Source organism: Dermacentor albipictus, chromosome 1, assembly GCF_038994185.2.
Source record: "Dermacentor albipictus isolate Rhodes 1998 colony chromosome 1, USDA_Dalb.pri_finalv2, whole genome shotgun sequence".
Classification (NCBI taxonomy): domain Eukaryota; kingdom Metazoa; phylum Arthropoda; class Arachnida; order Ixodida; family Ixodidae; genus Dermacentor; species Dermacentor albipictus.
The window spans coordinates 46,958,610-46,984,955 of NC_091821.1; the positions used below are offsets into that span (position 1 = coordinate 46,958,610).

Sequence of the window (26,346 nt, forward strand, 5' to 3'; positions counted from 1 at the left end):
AATAGTCCTCCGCGAGCTGCACGGCCTTCTCTAGGTCTACCTCTGGGAGCCTGTCCTGCAGCCAAAGTCAAACTTTTTCTGGAAGAACTCGGTAAAATTGCTCCAGTGCTACACATTTAAGCACCCTCTTGTCGTTGTTGCCACACACTTCTCCACTTTTGAGCCACTCTTTTAAGTTAGATTTTAACTCGTAAGCGAACTCAGTGTGCGACTCGCTGCCCCTTTTTGCCTGTCTAAACCGCTGTCGAAATGTCTCGGCAGAGAGGCGGTATTTGCGAAGAAGCGCAACTTTTACTTTTCCATAGTTGTTGCAGTCTCCTTTACACAAGCCTGCGAGAACTTCCGCAGCCTCTCCTGGGACAACTGAAAGAAGTTTTTGAGACCAAAGGCATTCGTCCAGTCCTATCTCTTCACACGTGCGTTCGAAATTCACGAGAAAAAGTGCGATATCACCGCCTATCCTATACGGTAACATCAGGTCCTGTATTCTCAGTTTAGGCGCATCGTCTCCACCGGAAAGGGGACTCGTACGCACCGAGCTGATTTGGATTTGCTCTATTTCCAGTTCTCTCATTTTAAAAGCATGATCTCGCTTTTAGCGCCTTTTTTCTCCTCTGCCTCCTCGCGCCTTTTCTGCTCCTCTTCCTCGTCGCGCATTTTTTTCTAGCTTCTCCTTTCAAGAATTTCTCCCCAAACCTCTTAGACTTCCTCCTGAGTTACCGCTTGTGCCCTCATAACGTCCAGAATGGCATCCTTTTGCTTTGCCGTGGCCACCGAAAAGCCTATCTCCTGACAAACATCAAGAAGGTCCTGTATCCTGAGCTTCTCCATCGAGATGTGACGGCTCATCTCTGGTTTTGCCTCTAAATTAGCTTTGCTTCCGAAGCCTGAAATGTATGCAAGGCCTGAAGCGAACTAAGACAAAACCACAACAACCCATTCAGAATACTTGAGGAATTGTCCTTAGCATATACGTGTGCAATAAAGGTCTCGCGATGCGAAAGACAATCGTCGGGCACTCACCACTTCAAAGTAGCTGACGCCGGTGGTCCTCGTGGCTGCCGTTGAGCGGTTTAGCGGGACTTATCTGGCTTGGAATCCCACAGCTTACCATCCACTTTTGGGACTTGGGGGAGGGGGACGAAAGACGGACTCGTTCCGTAGGCGAAGAAGAAAAAAAATATTTACAGATAGTGGATGATAGCGCACAGGTAGCAGTAGGAGCTCATCAGACCGACTGGGTGGTTGCAAGCGACTCCCTGTGCTCACATTAGGCCAGTTCTCCCTTCAATCCCTTCGGCGACTCCTCGTCGGCAGGAACCAGGCGGGGCAGGGTGATGACGTCGACCGTGTCGAATTCTTGATTCGTGGCGGAGATAGCTGGGCGCTTCTTGAAGTGTCGCCGTGTCGAATTCTTTATTTCTCGCGGAGAAGTAGGAGCTCCTAAGTTGATCTAAGCTCATCTAAGCTGCCTACCATCAAGCAACTAGATATCTTCACTGATTCTTTAGCGTCTATTCAGGAACTCAAGAAGGTTGATAAGGCGATGGAAATCTGCGAGACAATACACACTATGAATAGTAAAACAGCTACTTGCGTCAAGGTACACTGGATTCAAGGCCACTCAGCGAACCCTCACAACATTGCTGCTGACCAGCAGACACACTGCCCTCCTAATCCTGATCCCCCACCTATTCCCCTCCCACCCCAACCCCGTAACTCGCTCCGAGCCCGTAAAAATGTTTTCCGACAGGACACACGTACGTGCTCTTATCGCACCATGTGTCTGCTCCCTCCCCCTTCACCTTACTAGGACGGAGGAAGTTGTGCTTAGGAGGCTTCGGGCCGGGATGGCCCTTACACCGGCTGTGGTCTCAAGGTGGAACTGGTCGCATTTACCACTGGGTGCTACGTGTCCATACTGCTCCGTTCCTGTGGTGGAAGCAGATGCATACCACCTAATATGGACATGTACGGATTTACAATCGGAACGCTCGCATCTCCTACTGCAGGCCGGCCTTCGCTACAGTGTGACAACCAGCTATGACCACTGGATACATGACAACAGATTCCACAGAACACTGTTTCAATTCATACACAACACAGGCCTCACAGCGCACGTAAAATACACATATACGCTCCAAGAATTATGCCTTAAGGGCAAGTCTTTATCGCAAAAAAAAAAGAAAAAGGAGGAGCTCCCGTCGCCCCGCTGATATGCACATGGTGCACGTAGTATGGCAGCTCCCGTCGCCTCGATGATAGGCATCTGGTATGGCACAACAACTCTAACTCGGCATGGTGACGTTGACCTTGTGAAGCATACGACTACGGGCATGAGATACTGGTCTCCGCAGCAGAGCAACACTTTCCCGGAAAAAGTTGTTGGTTCCTTTGCACAGAAGTGTGTGTGCGTGTGTGTGCTGTCGCTTTATCCGAGAAGTGGAGGTGACCAAACCGGAAAAAAACATATCTTCATGTGGGCGTTGGTGCTGTCAATCCAGTGTGCTTAGTTTTCCCAGAAGATAGGAAGTAATACGACATTGGCTTAGGGTTGTTCAAAAATTTAGTAACATATCTAAAAGAGTTAACCATTAGAAACTGAAAAGCTAGCTGCATCCAGTGCCCCAATTATTATTTTCTCACAAGCCACCTTCTACTACTTTCTTCTTAATAACTAATTTATTATTAACGTATTGGTTCAATTTAAATGTCTTTCTTCATTTATTGAATTATTTCACTTAAGATCATCCTGTTTTCTCTCTCTCTCAGCTTTCTACAGCACACGTAGTCTTACTGATTGCTTTAATTTCCCATTTGCTCTTCTATCTCTTGACCGGACGCCTAGCTCTAGATACGGTTCAGTTCTTTTTTAAAGCTGTTTATCTTTCTTTCTTTCTAGTTTTATTGTTTGATTTTCAACAGTCCGAGGTCTATCTCTTCTTAGTTGCTGTTTTCTGTGGAAATGGAAACCAAATATATAGAAATGTTTCAGGTGACAAAATCTGGAAAGAACCGTTACGTGGAAACAGGCGTTGTCAGTATACGGTCGGCTTAGCTTTCCCAGAAAACGGGAAATAATTATAGACAATTTCTGAACAGTTTAAAAACAAACAATAAAACAGATAGTTTAAATAAACTGAATTGCACCAAGAATTTGACTGCACACCAAGATTCGCACGTGTACATTTGCAGAAACCAGGGGCCCCATAACGTGAAACTATTTCAATATGTTTTTATTCCAATCTCCTGACGTAAAATTTGCCTAATCGCCAACGCAAGCATCCGGTGGTGACCCGCACGGTTATCTGAAGAAACCAATCAAACGCTCTCCTCATAGGAGGTCACTTTTGTTGGCTTTAAAAACGAATAACATCGCCTACTATGAGCGGCTTGTCTTATCTAATTGGCTGACAAGAGGCGCGGAGCACGCTCAAGTGGAGAGGCATTCGATGGGACCGAATCAGCGCACTGAAAATCGATAGCCGGTTGAAGAGGGTGATGCCGGCGTCTGCGACTGGTCCGCTTTCCCTTACTTAGCTTGCGGTGGCTGGTTGAAAATCACGGCTGCATGCAACGGAAGCTTAAGAATGACGCTAAAACAGATCCTTAGCAAAGAAGAGTTGGCAGAATGAGGTCGTAAACGTGACGAAAGTGCTCTAAAACATTACGCGGCCACGCAAGAAGTTTTATTACACGCAAATAAAACCATGCTCTCCGGCTGGTGCGAGAAGCCGGTGCCTGAGTGATCGGTGGCAGCCATCTTTTATTCCCTTCGGAACGAGGCAGCCTGCGGCTGTCGAGAAGAAAATTCAGTTTTGTTCGGCATAATAATGCATCTTTAAGGTGTACACGCCACTTTGATGTGGTGGGTTTTCGCGATCTTGTGACATCGCGTGACAGGCAGATGAAGTGGGCGCAGCCCGAAAACTTTTGACCAATCGCCGAGGGCTAATGGCGAAAACGCGGCGAATCAGATATGACAATTTTTCTTTTTTTTCGGTACAATCATTCATGATCAGTGAGTAACGTCATATCAGACGGGGAGCTATCACGGTTTTTAAGACGTCACGTGACAGACAGGGGAAGTGGGGGGGGGGGGGGGCGGGTTCTACAAAGTTTTTCACTAATCGCGGAGGGCTGATTGCAAAATTTGAATAGAAAATTTTCGGATAGCTTTACGTTATAGCGCACCAAGACGCTCTTAAAAAAAAAAAGATGACAAAAGTAGACCAGCGCTGTCAGAGAATTTCGTGCAAGAAGCAACTGTGCTAGACCGGACAACGCTCATATGTAGCATCGGAGCTGAAGCCGTTGTTTGGGTGCATAAATAATTTATTTTCCACGCAGCTACAATTTCCATCTGCAAGATGCGGAGTGATGATGATGCTGTCACTGCTGCTGCTGATGATGTTAATGGTGATGTATTGGCATCGCCTTTGAAGCGGGGCTGTGACAAGTGGTCACCTAGCCAGCTAGAGCTAATGAGGTATGCTCTACAGGTTTTTCATTCTAGCCTTTTGTACACATCTCCTCAATATTTTTTCATCTTCCTTAAAACTTCTATATTTACCTTGCACCGCTACCGATGCCTGTAACGGATCCGGTCCTATCAATCTCTTCGCTGCTTTTCTCCCCACTATAAATTATCTCGCTTATCTCGACTGCTCACCGGTTGATGATTCCATCCACTTGAAATACAAGCGCTTCTGAAAGGTGTACGTTATCTACGGATCTCGCTGGGTGCCCGGATTTCTGCCGCAGCAGACACATGCCTCAATTTGTTGCGAATATTTGTTCCGGCATGTTTTTGTACTTGTGCAACCAGCTCGAACCTGAACTACGTTTGTGTTACCGAACAGTTTTTCCTTTATAATCTTTTTTTTTACATTCTTGTAAATCTCCATCGTCTTCTTTTGTTCATTCTTTGCATCCAATTTACTGTCTCTGTTTCTCTCAGTTTCTTTTTTGTGACTCCTAGTTGTCTATTTACAGTTTCAATTACCCTGTGCTTGGTTGCCTACTTTCTTGAAATCTTCCTCCATTCTGTGTCCACGCTTTTCAGGTACAGATACTTGTGCACTTTAGCCACCCGTTTCTTTTGATCCATGTCCCTGAGTCCTTCGTCAAAACTAATTTTGCTCTGTGCTTCTCTGACTTCGAAAGAGGCCAAATCTATGCCACCCTGCACTGTCTCATTTATGGTTTTCTTGTGGGTTCCCAAAACCAACCAGCCTACCAATATTTGGTTTACTTGCAACCCCGACAAGACCATTTTGAAGCACAGGATGGCATTTACGGACGTTAGCGCTGGTATGATTTCTCCTTTCGAGATTTCGCGCACCACCTGATATTTACTGTAACCGTAAAGGGCTCTATGTTTCATCATTGCAGTACTCTATTTCCCCTATGCTTTCAGATTATCTTGGTGGGTGTTTCAGTAGGCTTTCCTTTCGTTTATGCCTACACAAAGGTATTTATACTGCTTGATTATGGGCGTGACTTGTTCTTGAAATGATACGACGTACTTACTCATCGCTTTATTAAGGATCGTAATCCCCAATTTCTCTGTGCTAAACTTAACGCCTAGATATGTCGCTGCGTTGCCACATATATTCGCAAGTCTCTGCAGATATTTTGCATTGTCCGCTAGTAGTACTATGTCGTCCGCATATATCAGCCTATCGACAATCTGTTATACCCTTTGCATATTAATAATGTAAGATAAATCAAACCATAAATACTTGTTTCCCAGCCGTCTTTCTATGTCCTCAATATAAAGCGTGAAAAACGATGGAGACAGAGTACATCCATGCTTCCGTCCTCGGTGAATTTTCTCTGCTTCATTGCATTTCCAGCCTTACCATACAACTTGCAATCGGCTGTTCCTGTATATCTCCCTCAGCTGCTCCACAAGGTCTTTAGCTGTGTCATCGTGCTTTAGGATATTTCATATGAATTGCCTGTCTACGTTGTCGTAGACTCGTCCTATGGTTTTCTTTTCGTTGTGTTGCGTCTGTCGCGCTGTCATGTACCCACTTTCTCTTAATATCAGGAAATGCTATTCATGAAAGCCTTTTCTGAGCAATTTAAATCTCTATGCACTGAGTTAGCCCAAACATATTATCCTCTAAGCGTCTGTCTGGTCTAAGCTCATTGTGTAGTTCTCCCAGTATATCATTTTTCTCCACCCACTTCGACAGTTCTAATTTTATGGCTTGCATTGTCATCCTATATATCACCAACCTTGCTGTAACTGGTCTGTGCGAGGTTGTCCTATCCTTATCACCTTTGCCTTTGTAAATAAGGTTCGTGTTGCTCTTACGCCACCCAAATTACATTTTTTTCGTTTTAATCACTTGCTCTATGGCGTAAGTCATCAATGCCTTGTTCTCTAGACCCAGCTGTTTTGGTAACCATATTGGGATTTCATCGGGTCCTCCGACCATGTTTTTAGGGAGTGTTCCTTCCGTTTTTTTTTTCCAGTAAATGTTTTCTAGGCTAAATTTGGATCTCTCAGCGATGCTTTGGTGGAGAGTGCACCTAGGGGCTTGCGGTCAAACTAGCGCATATTACGCTAGAGCTGCTGGGGAGCGGGTCGAGTTGGATGGCCTTGCAAAGACACCGTGCGCCGGGCGATGTCGAATGCCATGGTTTCACTTGTTGCGTGTGCTAATTGGAAGGTGTGAGGGCGGGGGTGCTGAAGGCAAGAAGGAACAATTTTATTTTGAGAAAAGCAGGGAGGTCGGCCGTAGGAGCTTCCCCTCTATCCTGCTGCTATACCTAGGGGAAAGGTAGAATAAAAAGGAGAGAGAGCACGGATGAAGATGATAGTGTGCAGTGAACTGTGTGTTAGGAACTACATGTACCCTATGAACTATCTACTCGAAGGAATGAATGGATCGATCTCGAAAGCAGCAGGTGTCAGAAATAGGTAGAAATAAGCATTGCCAGTTACTTCAAGTGTTTGTCCTTATTAATAGTCTATACGGTAGGTGTCCGTTATCAATTCACAAGTTAACGCTATCGGAAATGGAAGAAACAGTGATATCGGCAAATATGTCACCGCCACAGTCATGTTTCGATATTAACAGTCTATACGGTAGGTGTCCGTTCTAAATTCACGCTTAACACTACATAAAAAGGAAGAAACAGTAATATCGGGAATTGTGTCACTCCCAAAGTCATGTTTCTTGGGATATAAGATCAAAAGCTATCACAGCAGCTAACACTTTTAACTCAAAAGAAAAAAGAAAACCTTTTCACTGGTATTTTGCTTTAAAAATGAGGAATGTTTATTTGTCTTTAACCGGAGCCGTTCAATGCTTTTAATCTGGTCAGTAAACTCCCTCGACAGTTTCATATAGGGACAGAAGGTGCCACTAGACGCACTGGCGCCAGTTAAAGAGCGTGAAGCTGTCGCGGTGCATGGATGGCCGACTGCACGATCGTGGCAATCTTTTGCGAGGAAAGACGCCTCTCCAACATTTAATTCAAACTGTTTTCATAGTGAAGATACAACGGCAACATGCTGGCATGCAACATTATTAGGCATTGTCACTGTCACAAGCCCTCGCGGTCACAACAGGGGCGAGAAATATACGGTGCTCAAAAAATGAAAAGCGAATAGCGAAAAACAACAACGAATGCCTTTCATGCATAATCACACAGAAATGCGACGTGTAATCGATCTACAACTGGGGCCTTACAGTGTAAACATATTCCACTCTGTTTTTCGTACAATCTCGTGACGTCAAACCACCGATACTGGTAAGCATCAGGCGGTAACCCGCAGCGTTCTTGGAAAAGCCCGATGAAACGCTCTCCTCGTCATAGGAGGCTACTTCTGTTTGCTTTCAAAGAAAATAGCATTGCCTATATTAAGCGGCTTTTCTTTATCTCTGGGCCTTGCCCAAAGTTGCGGCCATACATCTCGGCGGTGTCCTCGACGCAGGCAGGCGCCGCACGCGGCAGCGCAGCCATGTGTGGGCGACGGTTGCAGCCTCGGATCGCCTGGACGAGACGCAAAAGTTTTTTTTTAATTATTATTTTACGCAATTAGGCCACTTCGCATGTACGTCACTCGAGGTGCACCAAAACCACGAAAACTCCCCATCTGATATTTTTGACAAGCCAATGCCAGAGCGTTCGGTGGGCAGCCACCTTCCATTCCTTTCGGAATGGAGCAGTCAATTAAGGGCCATTCAGAAAAAAAATCACTTTCTTTCGGTGTACTAACGCACCTTCAATGCGTACACGTACTTTGACGTGTACGGTGGCGTCACTCTCTCACCCGGTTATCTACGTTCGCTACGTTGGCTCAGCGCCACCGCAACCCCTCCACTTCAGTGTACTCCTCGTTTCTTGTCAGCCTGCTTGTCCTGTGCCTCTGAGTTCAAATGCCGGATCTGCCTGGCTCTGAGTAGAATGATGGAATTCAGAAATAATAATCTTTATTTCAATAAATAAATAAATAAATAAATAAATAAATAAAGTTTTATTTAAACAATTCAAGGAATGCGTACAAAAATAGTTGGACTAATAGCCTATGTGGCTAGCAGCTGGTCTGATTCACAAAAATACATATACAGGTCAACCAAGTACATATTTGCTCAATGAGTAAGAACATTATTTACATGAACAAGCACTTTTTTTCAAGAAGGACAGGAAGAAGCATTTACATACAAGATCAAAATTTCTGGTTACTTTTGTTTCCACAGCCACAGTGTTCCAAGTTATAGCGCCAAAGAACTCTAATAATCGTTCGCCGTAGACATTGCTGCAATAAGGAAGGTTTAAGTTAAAGGTAGTTGCTTGCCTGATGTTTGTACGCGGGAAGTTAAATATGGTGTTGGGTAAGGGTAATTTGGTGTTTAGTGTTTTGGGAACTAAACAAGTGATCTTATAGTTATTATAACTGGATGAAAGGGTGGCGCTGGCGTCTGCGATTGATCCGCTTGCCCTTACGCAGTGTGCGGTGGCCGGTCAAAAATCGCGGCGACGTGCAACGGAAGGTTAAAACTGTCGCAAAGACGAATCCACAGCGAAGAATAGTCGGAAGAGTGACTTCGTGTACGTGCCTAATTGGCTCGACATCGTTACAGTGAGACGGAAAAGTTTTTAGTTTTAGCAAATAAATCCAAGCTCCCCGGCATCTCCGAGTAGCCAGTTCCAGAGCGATCGGTGGGCCGCCATCTTCTATTCCTTTCGGAACGGGTAGTCTACGCCTATTCAGAAAAAAATTCAGTTTCATTCGTGTATACTAATGCATATTTAATGCTTATACGTAGTTTGACATGGTAAGTTTTCGTGGTTTTTTGACGTGGCGTGATAGAAAGGCAAAGTGGGCGCAGCCCGAAATCTTTTGAACAGCAGAAGACGGCCAATGTCAAAAAAGGCGTTTCAGAAATAATTATTTTTTTATTTTGTTGAGTCTAATGATGCAAAGTCAATGTGCACACGTCATATCAGATGGGGAATTTTGACGGTTTTGGGGACATCGCATGACAGACAGGTGAAGTGGGGGTGGCCCGTATTTTTTTGACCAATCGTGGCTAATTGTAGAGTTGGAATATAAGCGGTTTGGAATAGCTTCACGTCATAGCCCTGGTTTCTAATAGTTCTTGGAGTGGTCGCTTCCATCCTCCTACTCATAGTCGGGCAGATCCGGCATTCCTCGAATTAAGAGGCAGAGGACAAGCAGGCCAGCCGATCGTGTAATTCGCTCTCGGAGGAAGAAATGACAGGGGCGAAAGCACGTGTCTAGAGAAAAAAACGTCAGGTTTTGCTTAACCAAAGCTGGCAAAGCTCCCGACGATGCGAGGAAAAACGGCGGACGTGTCAGTGAGAAGAGCGTTTGTTGAGATGCCAGCATGCAGTGGATTCGCAGTGGATTCGCAGTAGATCCACGGCAGAGCGATGTCGTATACGCGCCCCAAGGGCTGGACAACGTTATACTTCCACGTAAGAACTTTTTTTATACGTAAATCGACCCCTTCTCCACAGCAGCTCCGAGCAGCCATTGCCAGAACGATCGGTAGGCAGACTTCTATTCCTTACATTCCTTCTCATAAAAAGAGTAGAGCGTAGCGAACGGGGCATTTCTGCGGATCAGTTTTTCGGCGAGGCAGCCATACTTTGCCGATTACAACGTGACTATCGGAAGCATAATTAACTAAACATCATAATTAAAATTTTATTTGAACATCGGAGAAGTTGTTTTAATGGGTTTTAATGCACCTGCAATTTTTTAAAATCTTAGAAATGGCACTAAGTTCAATAAATTCATAAACTAATTGCAAAGCTCAATCCAGCCAACATGAGTGCACAAAAGGCGGCCCCGCTACCTTATCAGACGGAAACGCCCCGTAACGAAAAGTGCGACGAAGTTTGAAGCAACGTCGCAGTCCGTTGCGGTAGGTACTGATACGGCACGCATGCTATAAATTATCGTCGCATCGGATAGTGATAGGCAAGCATCTACCTTGACGTACTGTATCAGTATTTGCCGCGACATGCCCGCATTCAAACTTCTGGACACACTTCGTCACGTAGTGTTTCCGTCCAAGGTAGCTGCGGCGTGCGCTCAGTTTCGATATTGCTTGGACTGCAGCATTAAAATTCGATTGTGATTATGCCCAATTGGTCGCGATTTTCAAGGTTAAAAAAATTGGGGTGCGTTAAAATATGATTCCATCCTAATTTGCCTTATAGACTGCTTCCAAAACTCTAATATGAAAAATAATTAGCAGTTTTTGTTAATTAGTCCTTTTGATACTTCCGTGATTCGCGGCGAAGTATTCCGCCCCGCCAATAAAACAATCTGCCAAAAACGCCACGTTCGCTACGCTTATACCATTTATAAATATATAAAAAAATGTGTAGTCTAAAAAAAATATCACTCTGTAGAAATATGTACCAGAGAGACACTGGTTCGGCTACTGCGTTTTTCATAAACGACGAAGCAACTCGGACAAAATGTGGCAAGAATACCAGTCAATATCGTTTGTTCGACCGTTATTAAACAGTAAATCGTTATTATTACAGTAAAGCAAACTGTTGTGTTTTCTTTTTCTTTCACGAGCATTGTCAGAGTTGGGTAATAATATAAGATTTAGATGATCTAACGTCGCAAGTTCACTGTATTAAAAATATTCAAAACGACGCAGTTTTTTGAACACATTGAGATTTATTTAGTGCAAATAACCAAGCCGGAGGATCACACCATACCGAGTGCCCTAGCACTCACACTGCAACTGAACCTGACGCTTTCCGGTCATGCAGAGGCATGAAAGCGTGTTTATCGCATATCTCCGTTCATTATATTTTCTTTCTTTTCATCTCGCGTTCCAACCGGTGACGCACCATTGAATAAGGAAACATTTCAAACAACAATGATTATGCGAGGCGATGTACACCTCTCTGCATTTGCTGAGGCGCGTGAAAGCATAATTGACGATGTTTTCTTGAGTGCTTGGTTGGCTGCAATTTCTTTACCTTCACCTGTCGTTTGGAACCGGTCTAACGGTGTCTACATCCTCAGTGCAGGTGTACTTTCCATATTTGAGCGTCGTTTGAAGTTCGTGTGAGATAATTAATGCGGCGTGCGTAATGCGGCGTGTTTCCCTTTTATAGACTCACACGCAGTTCAGCTACCAGGATGTGTTTGGAAAATGCTCATGAAACGCGCAGCTTCTGCGCTAGCCATCTTTGATTTGAAAAAGAAATGACTAGAGCACGCGGCATAAAAATCATGACGCACAGCGAGAACTGCGCTATCTTGTGCGAGGGAAACCGAAAACGAACGGCAATACGCGTGCAAATTTCAAGAATAACACCAGGAATGCAATCCCGCAGGACGGTACGTTGCGGTTTTATTTCTGCGATTCCATCTCGGAGATGTCTATCGCGAAACGTTTTGCTCCAACTAGCAATATGTCCCCCTGAAAGTCATGCGTCGTACGTTGAATATATCGCCGTTAATTGATGCTGCCTTCGAAATAGCTTGCGGCAACATTTCGTTTTTCTATGGTAGGCCTTGGCGATATTTTTTTAAAGAATTTATGCACGTTTATTGCCACGTCATAAAACCAGGTGTTTACTGCTAAGTTGGTTCTGCCTATAGTGCAAAATAAACAAATATCTGCTTTTATTCATGCTAGATTCAATCGGGGCAATTTTTCAGCAACACACTTACTACTTTCACATTGTTTGCTTCTGGAAACGTTGCGCCGAGTAGACTGTTTTTTTTTTTTTGCACCCTTAGCTTACAAGATACTAGTGTTCATTTCCACATTACTTTCAAACGGGTAAAACTGATCACGAAAAAAAAAAGAAGTAGGGACGAATAGCTTATGCCGGGTTGAAGTTGAGTTACTTTAAGAGAAAAGTGCCCTGATGACACACTGAATCCAAATCTGTCGGATGTTGTCAATGCTGAGGCAACAATTTATTTTTTCTTTTCGCGATGATCGCCACAAAAAAGGCGACGTCACGTGCGATAGAGGTCATTTTCGTGCTCAGCGCGGTCTGCCCCACCGATTGTCAGACGCGGCGAAACAGCGTGGCTTACAAGAGCAAAGGTGAAAAGATCAAAAGTGTTACGACAGGGTGCTTTTTAGCGCCGTGAAGACGAAAAAAAAGAAGCAACTCTAAACTGAAGCACGCGGAGAAATCGCGAGAAAAAGGCGCGTTGGCATGGATGAAGAAAGACGTTTTCCGTTCGTTCACACTTTGAAGTGGCTTCAGTGTCTCTGCGTTGTACTCAGTGGGTTTGTTCGTTAGCCTAATTTTCAAGCATGGGAGACGTCTCACCTGGTAAGCATACGACCTTACATAAAGTCTAAGTCCTGCTGCCCGTACCGCAGCTCCCACTGTCTACGCTTTCCTTGGCACGTTTCTTTATAGTTATGATGTAACGTCTTAAAAAAAACAGTCGCGATTAGTGCTATCACATTGTTGTTTTCGAGTGAGTAAGTATTGGACAGCTTCTTTACGCCACTGGTTGTGCTATTGTGTCTGAATCGTGTTACAATAGCTTTCATGTTGCCGTAGTAGTAGCGCATTTGAAGTCGCATCAACAAACACAGATACGTACAGAACACAAGCGCTGATGAGTGTTTAGTATTTGTGTTTTGTCTGTTTCTGTGTTTGTCTGTGTGACTATCTGTGGGCTGCTTCCACAACCATAGTCAGCTAGCCCACAAACAACCTTCGGTTTCGTGTGATGCAATATGAAACATTTCTGGCTCTCGCTCGAAGCCATTTTTTTATTTTTTGCATAGTGATTTGGGTGGCGAGAGCGTGCAGTGTAATGCTTCGGAACATGACTATGTTTCCGAAAGAGTGCGCGTGCCACAAAATAGGGCCTGCAGTGCTAACATTGCGCCGATTTGGCATGGATGTGCAGGGCGTTACAAAATTGGCTCGATGTGCAGAAACTTGTTCACATATTTAGTATGTCAGCATGTCAACGGTGAATCTTTGTGCACGTACATCTCAAGCAATTCTGAGAAACTAATGTTTGCTGATGAAACTAATGTCTGAGAAACTATAATGTTTGCATGTGCGATGTAACGCTGAAGAATAGTTCACATATTGCTAAAAATGTAATTGCCTTTACGTGACGAGCCATCGTTTGCCAAATGTTTCTGCTTTGAAGTTGAAGGGAAGTAGTAAACAGAGAGTGCTTTGGCTGCAGATAGATCAAACCTTGCGTGAATTCTCGGCATTTGCTACACCAGAGTAGTGTCTTGGATGAGAGCTTAATAGTACTAAAAATTTACTGACACGGTCGTCCATGCGTGGCTTCCGACTTAACAGCTCTACAGACAGTAGACTGACTATCTGCACGACTGTAAACGAACTTGTTTTCAAAAGCATTGGTTTTAAAAGCTACGGATGCATTATTTGTAGTCATTGCCAATGTGCACGGTACGACACGTGTGTTAACTGGCTACCCCTAACAGCAAAAATATTCTGATAAAGATGATCTTTTAACGTTATATTTGGTAATTTACACCCTTTCTAACAAATCTTGATGTGTTAAAATCTAACAGGAACCTTTTTTTATTCTTTTCACTCCTGTGCTTCCCATCACCGCTTCATACCAACGAACAATAAAGGGAGCCAAGACAGTAAGTTCACATAATTCTTCTTTGAATGGTAAGACGTAGACAACAATGTGCACTTCTGCTTACAGAACAGAAAAAGAAGTCTTCAGCAAAGGTTCTAACTACCTTGTTCCCAAGGGTAAGCTTCGACAGAGGTTCTCACTTCATAAGCTAATCACTTGCGCTAGAAATATTCGTTAGAGAAAATTCAAACCAATCTTGATTATGGGCACGTAATTAACGAAGGCGAACGGCCAATGTCAACGATCACTTACGAACGAAAAGTGAATTCGGCTCCAGATCAGTACAGCGAGTGCTGATGCACTTCAGCTTACGGCAGGGAAAAGCATCGGTTCTTAATAGGAGACAAGTAATACAAATGCAATTAAATAGGGGCTGTTCCCAACAATGAGACTCATTTCAGCTTAGATGGAGACTGAGTGCGTGACAGCAGGACTTCGACAGACGAATGTCATGCCTTGTTGGTGCACTGGGGCGTTACAAGTAGAGTGTGTGCGAATTTTTCAAACTTTTGACTAACGAATTGAATGCATGCTATTCAACTTGGTCTTCGAATCAAGTGACAGCTATTCGAAAGTTGGAACATTTATTGAGTGGTACGTCAAATATACTATAGCTTCCTTAAACGGACTCATGATGAAGACGTCATTATAAGCTCGTGTGACCGTTTTTAGGGGCTTTTGCATTCAGCTGTTTAATCATGAGAAGCGTGACCCAATTTGTGCTGTTTTATTTGTGGTGTTTCCGATGTAGTTAGCCTGTTTCGTCCAATTGTGATCCCTGTTTCTTTCTCTTCTTTCTTCTTCAACCTAATTTCCGAGTTTAATAGTTACAGATATCCTCATTATGTTCATATATGGATGCAATCTAGCTGTATTTGTTTCTTTCATTAATCAGACAAATCCCAATACTCTAGTTGCAATAAATATGTTGTCAACGAAATAAAACGTATTCACTATAGTGTTTCAAAACTAGCTGGAAAGCCTTCTCAATATTAGGAAGCTATTCAAAAGATATACGATTACAATTCTTGTTCGATATAGTCTCATCGCCATTGAATTCGTATTTCAATCGGTTTTTTATAAGCACTTTTCGCTGAGCGCTCACTGCACCTTACTGATGCACGGGCACACTCGCACCATGCTTTTTAGAGCACCGTATACAGGACATTGTAAAAGGCGGTTCTTATTTGTTGTAAAGCATAAAAGACTTCTATTAGGATAAGTTCACATATTGGCCACCACTACCGCAACTGTTGTAGCAAATGACTTCACAATTCCTGTCGGCGAATAGGGACTCGTTCATTGGAATGTATGCATGCAAATAAAGTCTCCATTAAGACAGAAGGCTGAATGTAGCCTAAAATTTACTTCCTTTCTCTGCATGTTTTATCCAGCTGGTTCACCTTTGGTCTTGTGCCCAGACAATTGCACTGTAGGCTGTTCAGTAACGAAGCGGCGAAAGTCAAAAGCGAAAACATGGGTGACAGTAGTATAATCGGAATGTCTTGCATGAGGTAGATAAGTTTAAATAGCTTATTTGGACTCCGTTGAGCATTGCATCAGTCTTAATGTACGCGAAGACTGATGCCACCTCTATTTGAAAACCATAAATAAAATCTTAACTTGAAAACCATAAATAAAATCTTAACTTTCTCTTGTACCGGTCTTTGAACTGCTAAACTCTATATTCATTTGTCCAAGACGCTACCTTTTTGCTTGTGTTTATTAGAATGGTGTGTCTCAGTAAAATGTAAATAAAGTTTTATGCTTGTGAGCTCATGGAGCTTTCAGGTTCAGGACATTGCACCTATCAATCGAGCTAGTCTTCCGGCTGTCTGACACAGCTGCTGTGCGTAAACTTCTGATCTCTACAACGTCTGATATTTTTTCTATTTCTCATGTTTATTTCATGGTATTACATCGCACTGTTCTCTCTTCAGTATTATTAAAAACACAGGTTGACCGTGTATCAGGAAGAGAGATATGTGAAACTTTGGAAAATATTGAAAAGGCGTCATTTTAATAGTAGAAATGAACAGAGACGAAACTTAGGGTATCATCATCATCATCAGCCTGGCTACGCCCACTGCAGGGTAATGACCTCTCCCATACTTCTCCAACTACCCCGGTCCTGTGCTAATTGTGGCCATGTTGTCCCTGTAAACTTCTTAATCTCATCCGCCCACCTTACCTCTGCCGCCCGCTGCAACGCTTCCCATCTCTTGGAATGCAGTCCGTAACCATTAATCACCATCGGTTCTCTTCCCTCCTCATTACAAGCCCTGCCCATGGCCATTTTTTTTCTTGATTTAAACTAAAATGTCACTAACTAGAGTTTGTTCACTCACCCAATCTGCTCTCATCCCATTAACGTTACATCCATCATTCTTCTTTTCATAGCTCGTTGCGTCGTCCTTAATTTAAGTAGAACCCTTTTCGTAAGCCTCCAGCTTTCTGCCCCGTAGTTGAGTACTGGTAAGACACAACTGTTATACACTTTTCTCTTCAGGGGTAATGGCAACCTGCTGTTCATGATCTGAGAATGCCTGCCAAACGCACCCCAGCCCATTCTTATTCTTGTAATTATTTCAGTCTCATGATCCGGATCCGTGGTCACTACCTGCTCCAAGTAGATGTACTCTCTCCCACTTCCAGTGCCTTGCTACCTATCGTAAACTGCTGTTCTTTTCCGAGAGTTTTAAACGTTACTTTAGTTTTATGCAGATTAATTTTTAGACCCACCCTTCTGCTTTGCTTGTCCAGGTCAGTGAGCATGCATTGCAATTCGTCCCCTGAGTTACTAAGCAAGGCAATACCATCAGCGAATCGCAAGTTACTAAGGTATTCTTCATTAACTCTTATCCCCAATTCTTCCCAATCCAGGTGTCTGAATACATCCTGTAAACACGCTGTGAATAGCATTGCAGATATCGTATCTCCCTGCCTCACGCCCTTATTTATTGGGATTTTGTTGCTTTTTTTTATGGAGGACTACAGTGGCTGTGGAGCCGCTTAGGGTACACAACGTGTTAAATAATCTTACTCAATGATATTGATGGTCTCTAACTTCTCATAAAAGTAAATTACGTCCAGTAATCACACAGTATACTTTGCAGCGATCCCGTTGGCGTGTATTTCTAATTACGTGAGCTAGTTGACGATACATTCTCCAGGCAAAAAATGTCATCCTTGAGTTATTTGAGACAAGAGATCAATTAAGCTGCACTGATGTGGCAGAACTTATTATATGTTTGTGTTCCTTGCTATATTACTCGAACATGCTTTAATGACTGCTTTAACCGTTTCTTGTTCTTTCGCTGCACTCAGAATCACACATAATTGCAGCAGTGTTCTTACGTTGCTGCAGATTTATTTATTTATTTCAGAATACTGCAGGCCAGATTGGCCCAAGCAGGAGGGGCATGAAAACACAAATCATAACAGCACGCAAATGCAAAAAAAAGAAAAAAAAGATTACATTGCATGTAACATACAAGAGAATCAAAAATTAAAAATGACAGAGCAGAAACTAAAACAATGAACATTGAAATTGCTTACTTTCTACTGAAGAAACAAAGTTTGAAGGGCCTGTTCCACGTCAGGAGAGCGAAAAATCGATTCAGGAAACGCGTTCCAATCAGCTATTGTTTGAGGGAAAAAACTGCGCTCAAATGAGTTTGTTTTAGCAAAAATAGGCTGTAATGAGTGTTCGCTATAATGTCGGGTCCTTCGAGTAGTGGAGTGCTTGAGGAATGAGGGGGGAGCAATGCTAAGCTTTCCTGCCAAAATTTTATGAAGGAAAGAAATGCGGCTCAGTTTTCTACGTGTACTAAGCAACGGGATAGTATTGTCCTTCATAAGTTGTGTTGGAGAGTCTGACCTTCTGTATTTATGATTAGTCAAGTGTTGATTAGACGATGAAATGGCGAATTTTTTGGTACATCACGAATGCCGCGATGGTAGCGTCACTATTTCGTGATAAGCCACTCAGATTCAGAGCCTCGCGGAATACGATTCTTCAGGGCAACGCATTAACATTGCGCCCAGTCAATATGCAGGTGAAATAGATCGCGCTGGTGTTCTCTGCTTTTGGTGGTTTGCCCTCTGGCCAACGCGGTGGCATCTTTTGTAGTTCGTTGTACAGAACCTTCACTGATGGCTGTACCACGAAAGTATTTTTATAGAGGTCTCCACCTAAATTTTGTTCTGTCGTCGATTTCACTAGTGTATATGAGCGTATATTGTGGTCCTTGCTGTTCCTTAGCTTTGTCACATTCGCGTACATGAAATATGTGACTCCCAGGCTCTTGCCCGAACAAATATTTACAAGATTGCAGCGAAAGCACCATCTGCGTAAATTGGTACGCGAGAAATTCAACCTGAAGTATAGGGCACGCGTTCCTGTTTCCACGTTTGCCAGTGTATGTCACATTGGTCTGACTCATGCTCGAACGGGAAAGTATAAGACAAAGTAAGGTGTGGTGTTTGCGGCACTTGAATCAAGCATCGAATATTCCAATATTTACGTGTATCATCATCATCATCATCAGCAGCAGCAGCAGCAGCAGCAGCAGCAGCAGCAGCAGCAGCAGCAGCAGCAGCAGCAGCAGCAGCAGCAGCCTTTTTTATTTCCGCTGCGGGACATAGGCCTCTACCTGCGATCTACAATTACCCCTGTCCTGCGCCAACCGATTCCAGCTAGCGCCTGCGAATTTCTTGATTTCATCACCCCACATAGTCTTCTGCCTTCCTCGACTGCGCGTCCTTTCTTTTGGCACCCATTCTGTAACCCTAATCTCCCACCGGTTATCTAACCTACGCATTACATGACCTGCGCATCTCGATTTCTTTCTCTTAATGTCCATTAGGACTTGGGCTATCCCTGTTTGCTTTCTGATCCACACCGCTCTCTTGCAGTCTCTAACGGTACGCCTAACCTTCGTTAGGCGAATGTTATGTGTAACATCATTCCTTCGTTCCATCGCTCTTTGCGCGGTCCTTAGCTTGTTTTCGAGCTTCTTTGTCAGTCTCCAAGTTTCTACCCCATTTGTCAGCACCGGTAGAATGCATTGATTGTACACTTATTTAACGATAACGGTAAGCTTCCAGTCAGGATCTGACAATGCCTGCCGTATGTGCTCCAACCCATTTTTATTCTTCTGTAAATTTGCTTCTCATGATCAGAATCCCCTGTGAGTGCGTGCTTGGAAGTATTCAAGCTATTAAAAGTGAAAGGCTTAAGATTAAGGATCAACACCGACTATCTCAACAACCTTCGATTCGCAGATGGCATTGTCCTGTTTAGCAACACCGGGGACAAGTTACAACAAGTGATTGAGGACCACTACAGAGAAGCTATAAGAGTGTGATTGAAGATTAATATGCAAAAGACAAAGATAACGATCAATAGCCGGGCAAGGGCACAAGAGTTCAGGATCGCCAGTCCGCCTCTAGAGTCTGTGAAAGAGTACGTTTACGTAGGTGAATTTACGTGTATAAAGCCTCCTATATATATGCTCCTTTCTTCAATCGCGCTTCAGCTTGCGCTGAAAGTACGCCCGATGAATCCTGCTGCGCAGATCCCGAAAGTAACTACAGTGCTGCTTGAGTTCTTCATCAAACGAGAAAGCAAGGTTTCCCTGTTCCGCGACCCCCTGTCACACTTCTGCCAGGAGCAGGTTGTTCTGGCCGCCCAAGACTGCTTGCAAAAGCTGAACCGGCAGGTCATAACCTTCCAGGACATCCGCGACATGATCGAGAACCTCATCGGCCTTCACAGCTTGGTGCGTGCATTGCCATGCCATTGCAGAAGTGTTCGCCTTATTTTGCAGGATATTTGCGAAATTTCTCAACAGAAATACAACATCAAAGCAAAGTGAATATGGTCTCAATGAAGCTTTTCTTTATTTAGTGTGGGGTGAAAGATGTGAGTGCGCAGAAAGTGGAACATTGTTGGGGGGAGGGGAGGCTTTAGAATGTGAATAAATTAGAGTACGTGTAAGCGCCCCATGTCGTTCTTTGTTCTAGATGTCAGTTCGCTTAAAAAAATGATAGTTAAAACGAGAACTGATATTCGCTGCCATATAATAGCGGTAATACAAAATCAGATTGATATGATTTGAACACGCCATAGTGCCTTTTACTCTCATGACGACATGCAAGGTGTGACGAGCAAGTAATTCTCACAAGAAAAAGCGAATATGATGGCAGCCAAATATGGCTGTAAGAGAACTATAGAGATTGTAGGCTGTGTAACGCGAGGTGTAACGCGAGGCCGCGTATAAGTACAAACTTCTTGTGCTGAGTACAGTCTCCCTGCCGCTATGTCTCTAATTATTTTTCGGATGGTTGTTTTGAGTCGTCTGAAGTATATTGAAAAGCAGCCCCATGTCTCTCTAGTTGGAATTGAGCTTTCGAAATGGCGGCATCCGGCTGCTTCTGATCGCGCGAATTTGCTCTCACAATTCGCTTCGAAGAGCTCCAAAATCTGGCTGGACTCGGAAGTGTGACGTGGTCATACCATCGTTCGTGAGTGAGCATGATCTCTGGTGGCCCTGGCTATAACGTACTGAAATTAACAACCTGTCTCCACTTCCGGCCCACTCAAAGCTGAAAAGCGTTGGGCTGGGGAGATTTTCAGGCTTAGACCAAGAGCAGATCCACTTGCTGATTCGCTGAAAATTATTGCAATCATCAGCTGAAGGTAATTGACTGTGAAAGTGCTGCACTAAAAAAGACAGATATGAACCTCTCAGCGATGGTGGTTTATGAGTAGTATGGTAGCGTTTTTGCGGAAACGTATCAGCTTTAAAACACGAAGTAACATATTAAGAGATATCGCGTATGTCGATGCTGCTAAATGCATCGTGAGGCATGGCACTGCTGAACTGAAGGTGACGATATAGAAGCATAGCACTGAGTGATACTGCGAAATACCAGGTTGTTCGCGCAAAATGTAGTCTAAGGTTGCAGAACGATATTAGCTATTGAATGCTTTAATAAGTATAGTGTTTAAACAGTATAATTTAACCATTATTAAAAAAGTATTGTTCACTAGGTACCTGAAGAGAACTCTATTGTCAGTTTAGGGATTAGAAAGACTACTGCATTGCGTCAAACACTTATTCTTCAGGTGTGCTTTATCACGCGAGCGGCACTGGGCTGCTCCATTGAGTCATTTGCGCACAATAGTTGTAAATAGGCGAAGTGAGGGGTCCGAATTCAGACTGCTGTCGGCACAGATCAAGAGCTATCACACATACCACTGTACGTTTTACCGCACAGCCCCTGCACTATCAATGAGTACAACAAGCGCATGCAGAAACCATCTGAAAAATAAGTAAGAAATGCTCGCGTAGAGTCCATCCACCACTCAGCACGTACGTGCAAACGGCCCCCAACACACCTGTCTGCGATGCGCTTAGAAGTGCATTCGCGCTGTTTAATTTAGGCCGCTGGCTCGACAACTTGCTTTGCCTATGCTTTATCAGATTAGCTCATCTCCCCTACTCATGCTTTCTCACTGTGAAATTTATCTTCACTGCTGCATTTTATCAACGACACCACCCTACGCCAGGAGAGCCTCAGTCGTCGCCAAGGTGCAAATCGCCAGGCGCGTCCTATCGCTTACTATCTGGCGTCTGTGTCCTCTGCAGAGAGGCTATCAACCAACTAGTCAGTAAAGCATTGTTTGCTGAGAAGAACATTGTCTCGCCCCTGCAGACGAAGAAAATGCAAACTTTCGCACACTGACTCCGCGCTCTATGTGATTGTGCTGCAGCTACACTAGTGGGTAATATTACGGCAATGACAGCGGCAAATAAATTTAATTTTGATGTGGCCTACATGTCTAACCTGGAAATAGGGGATGAACCACGCTGATCGCACCCGCCTGCGCTGACTGTATCTTTGAGTATTACGATGGGCGCGTAAGCCGCTTGACCATTCGACTGTGCGCCATCCGCGTGCTCAACAAATTCCCGTCATTGTACGCGCGGGCTTGCCGGCAGCCGTATGTGGCTGTACAGCAACCCCTCACCCGCAGTGCATGAAACGGGCTCCGGAGACAGCGAAAGAACTGGGTACCACGATACGTAAGCTGACCATCATCATTGGCGAGTTGGCGACTTCTCTAGAGAAGATCTGCGAAGTGAGTGTCACCGACTGGATGGCCATCGGCGACAGCGTGGTCAGCAAGACCGAAAAGGTGCGCATGTGTCGATTCTTGCACGAGTAATAAAAGAAACACGACGCAGTTCTGTCGTTCAGTCATACCCACACTGTGAATGAAAGGAAGCATAATATAATTAATGAGCGTTGCCACGATTATTTCACTGCTTGCGATATGCATTATTGACTAGGTGGGACAAATGCTCTAGAGAGTGCTCATCGTTTTGCACACCTTGCCATAAAAAATTCAATAAAAGCAATTGCAAAAAGAATGAACAAAATGCGTGCAATGCTTTCTAACGTGTGTGAACCTCGCGCATTTCTACATTTGAGACAGAAGTGGCCGTGCCGTATGTGCACGCTATAAGGCAAATTTTGAGGCAACGCGACAACCAATTGGTATTGAAAATAACAAAGAAAAGTTTGCGCTCAAGCGCAGAACCTCCATCTTACCAAAATAATTTGATAGGTCAGCCTGCTTTTAGGCTGTCAGGACGAGACCCGTCAGCATTATCACTTCCTCAAGCTACCGTGTGTTGCCACGCGCTACACAGGCTTATTATACGATCCTTGATCAAGGAATATATCCCATGAGCGCAAGGTTCTCAGGCTTCTACATCCATGTATCATAGATCTGGCACATAACCCCTGGGTGCTCTTCCCTAACATGAAATTCTGTAATGGGTACCAAGAGAAGCGAAGCGCAGTAGAGGAGGGCAGAAGACTAGGTGGTGCGATGAAATGAAGAAATTCGCGGGTGCTAGTTGGACTCGGTTGGTGCAGGACAGGGGCAATTGGAGATCGGAGGGAGAGGCCTTCGTTCTGCAGTGAATATAAGATAGGCTGATGATGATGATGATTTGCCATTCCAGCATTACATTTACTTGTCCACCTATAGTAAAAGCCTTGCGTTTTGCTTCCTTACCGGACTCGCGCCAAACCTGAACAGCACGTTCAAGTTTTGCCAGTATAGCATATTATAGGCTAAAACCTCCATTCCGAAGCTCGAATCAGCGCTTAAAGGAAGAAGGAGTTTTCGTATCGCATACAGGAATTAGGAGCACTGAGAACAATGAATGTGAAGAGCAATATAAATAGTGACACACCTTGTGTTTCCTGTCTTTCAGCTTAACCTGGAGAACATTCCACCTTACACGACCTTCATACCGAAGATGAAGGAATTTAAGCCACAAAAGCTTCTTGGTGCCGGCGGATTTGGGTAATTATCGCACCTCCACAGCTCTCACTACTTCTTGAAGTTGCGCAATGCCCCACAAATTGCTGACTATAAATATCTCACTCGTTTACGGTTAGGCCAATCACTTCGTGCTCTTTTCACCAGTCCTGTCCAAGTGTTCCTTTTGTTAGTGATTAAGACATATTTCCAAGGTTTCACAATTGTGCATGCTTGTCTTTTCTGTCTTTTCTTTTTCTGTCTTTTCTGTCTTTCTTGTCTGTCTCTTTTCTGTACGGGGTCTCTGCGGGCTAAATGAACTTTGGTTATGGAATACCAAATAGCTCGATCTTTCACATTGTTTTATACAAGTTTATTATGGCAACCATGCAACGTCATTCCGTATAATTCTGTCATTACGCTTCTACAGTTGTTGTCGTTTCTTGTTTGGTCCCTCCGCATAAGATGCCATAACTAGTGTTGAGCGTTCTTGATCAAAGCCAAAATGCCCTGGAAAAAAAAGGCCAAACTAATTTTCCGAAACTCGGCTTCAATCAGGCACAAGCTGTAGCTTTCGGGAACAGTATGAAGCGCGCTGGCGCGCACGTACGTGCAGAGATATGCAGGTGATAAACCTCAACAATACAGTTTTGAGTAATCATCGCATGGCAGCAGCTCCAATATCGTGTGCTAATCTAAATTGAAACACTAAAGAGCAGTGCAATTAGGGTACGCTTGCGCTTGTTACAGTTGAATGCTCATGATTAAAACAAAGCTATAGTGCAGGTAACTGCACGGAATAAGTTTCACTGCGAATACCCGCTGTAATGGTTTGGGACGTCAATCCCACCGCTGGCAAACAGTTGTAATGTTGTTTTAGGGGGAGGATTAGGGGGAGTTGTTTTAGGGGGAGGGTTACACACACTTCCACACAGGTTTTACTGACCACGCCGTGATGAGTGGGTTCTTGGAGACACGGGGCTTGGCCCGGGCAGGCGCCTCTTCATGCCAGTGTTGACCCCGCAGACAATGGCCACCGCGTCCGTCCATGACTTCTAAGCCCCCTGAGACGGCCGCGCAAAATATCTTCCAGGGGCTCCCCTGCTTCAAACAGCGAACACGGCGAATCCACGAACAATGCTTGGTCCGCCGACCACGTTTAGTCATAGCAGTGTCGAGGGGGTGTTGACGCGGCACATCGTCATCCCTACGAAGCGAGTAACCGCGGCAGGTGGTGAAGGCTTCCATGGTCGCTTCGGGGAAGCTCGCCATGCTCGCAGCTGCAGCTGGCTGAGAAAACTTTGCATGTCGGCACCTCTGCAGGCCGTTCCTAACACCGCGCGGAAGTTTATGGAGAGAAAATGAGCACTGCCATAGCTTGTTGCATAGGAATGGTGACATTTCGATGATTGAGTAAGAAGGGAACAAAAACTGTAATAGAATGGTTTGAGCGATGACCAGTTCCTTAACTGGTATTTTTGAAGGGTTAAAATGAAGTTCTTGAATGAAGCAAAAATGATTCATTACGGAATGGTTCAAAGCACTTCGTGACAACGTAAGCGCATAATTCACTCAGACGTGTGGGAAACTCGAAGAGTTTGATAGCATCTCGTACTTTCACTCGTACATAAGATGGTAAGATGCGTAGATGATGAGATGATAAGACGAGGAGATAAGAGTGAATTACAGCGCCTCAGTCTTGATCATAAATTATTAAAAGGACGCTCCTTGCGTTGGTCATTAAACAGTGATATACAGGGTGTTTTATTTTATCGCGAATAAAATTTTAATAAACCACCCATGACATGTAGTGTGATTCTACTGCTTGAGCTAGATTACTCTCAGAGGCAGACAACTGCACAGAAAGTGAAAGTGAATATTTGACTCATTAACACAGTTATGCTAATAACCTTTTCAACTAATTACGCCGCAAATTGCAATATACGAATTGTAGTCGGTAACCTTTAAAGTCATATGCTCTTAGAACTAATTAAGGAAGACACCAGTTTCGAGGTATGCGTTCCGATAGTTTGTAACGGAATGCATGGGTGTTCCAATAACTTTTGTGCTTCAATGAATAAAAAAAACGTTTTTTAAGCAAGTGCAACAACAATGCATTTTTACGACATGTTTGACTGCACTTATCTCAAAACTGGTGCTAACTACAAAATTCGTTCCAAGTGTGTGCCTTGCGAAATCACAGGCTTCATTTCATTCATCGCAATATGTGCGCTAAAGTAATTAGTTGAAAATGTAATTATTGAATTTTTTAGTATTCAAGTATGCGTATTGATTTTCAGTGTCAGCAGTGCATACCTTTTTGAGTATTCGAGCTGAATAAGTATAATTTTGTGCTAAATCCTACCGGTGATTTCTAAAATTTTGTCAAACTTAAATTAGAACACCCGGTATATACTTGCCCTTTCTAATTGATTGTTTCGACATTTCAGCATTTCTCGCTGCCATATGACATTAACCCTTCCTCATTCTCCTTAGTAAAAAAAAAGGGCGTGCTGGCATATAGCTTTCGTGCCGGGCGCTGACTGCAGGCTCGCTTTGAGCGCAGGGCGGTGTACAAAGCGGTGTACACACCGGCCAACTATATCTGCACCGTGAAGTTGGTGGCCATGGACCGGTTCACACGGCACAAGCAGGCCTGCATAGACAAGGTGGTCGCGTCCGTCATACGTAGCCCGTTCCTGGTGAAGTACTACTGCTGCTTCTGCGCCAAGGCAAGCACACCCCGCATTTCACGTGCGTCTTTTACATCGAAGCTGTTACTTCTTTAGAATCAGTCATAAGCTTGGCGAGATAAACATTTGAAAAAGGCGTGTGCATAGAGTAAGCGTCCGTACCCCTAAGTGCGAGG

General features: G+C 44.0%; 1 protein-coding gene across 7 annotated transcripts in view; it reads left to right on the forward strand.

Moving 5' to 3' along the window:
* The first annotated feature begins 12,604 nt into the window (after nucleotides 1-12,604).
* Nucleotides 12,605-26,346, forward strand: part of LOC135905851 (microtubule-associated serine/threonine-protein kinase 2-like) — a 92,256-nt gene continuing 78,514 nt past the window's right edge. For 2 of the 7 annotated variants that reach the window (XM_070541436.1, XM_070541440.1), the window contains exons 1-7: nucleotides 12,609-12,816; nucleotides 14,058-14,135; nucleotides 14,201-14,250; nucleotides 19,714-19,917; nucleotides 22,179-22,340; nucleotides 23,431-23,522; nucleotides 26,044-26,209. In XM_070541436.1, coding sequence (XP_070397537.1) covers nucleotides 12,798-12,816; nucleotides 14,058-14,135; nucleotides 14,201-14,250; nucleotides 19,714-19,917; nucleotides 22,179-22,340; nucleotides 23,431-23,522; nucleotides 26,044-26,209 — 771 coding nt within the window. In that variant the 5' untranslated portion in view covers nucleotides 12,609-12,797. Of the gene's footprint in view, nucleotides 12,817-14,057; nucleotides 14,136-14,200; nucleotides 14,251-19,713; nucleotides 19,918-22,143; nucleotides 22,341-23,430; nucleotides 23,523-26,043; nucleotides 26,210-26,346 lie in introns of those variants that run through there. The other 5 variants (XM_070541422.1, XM_070541426.1, XM_070541430.1 and 2 more) reach the window with 5 other exon arrangements.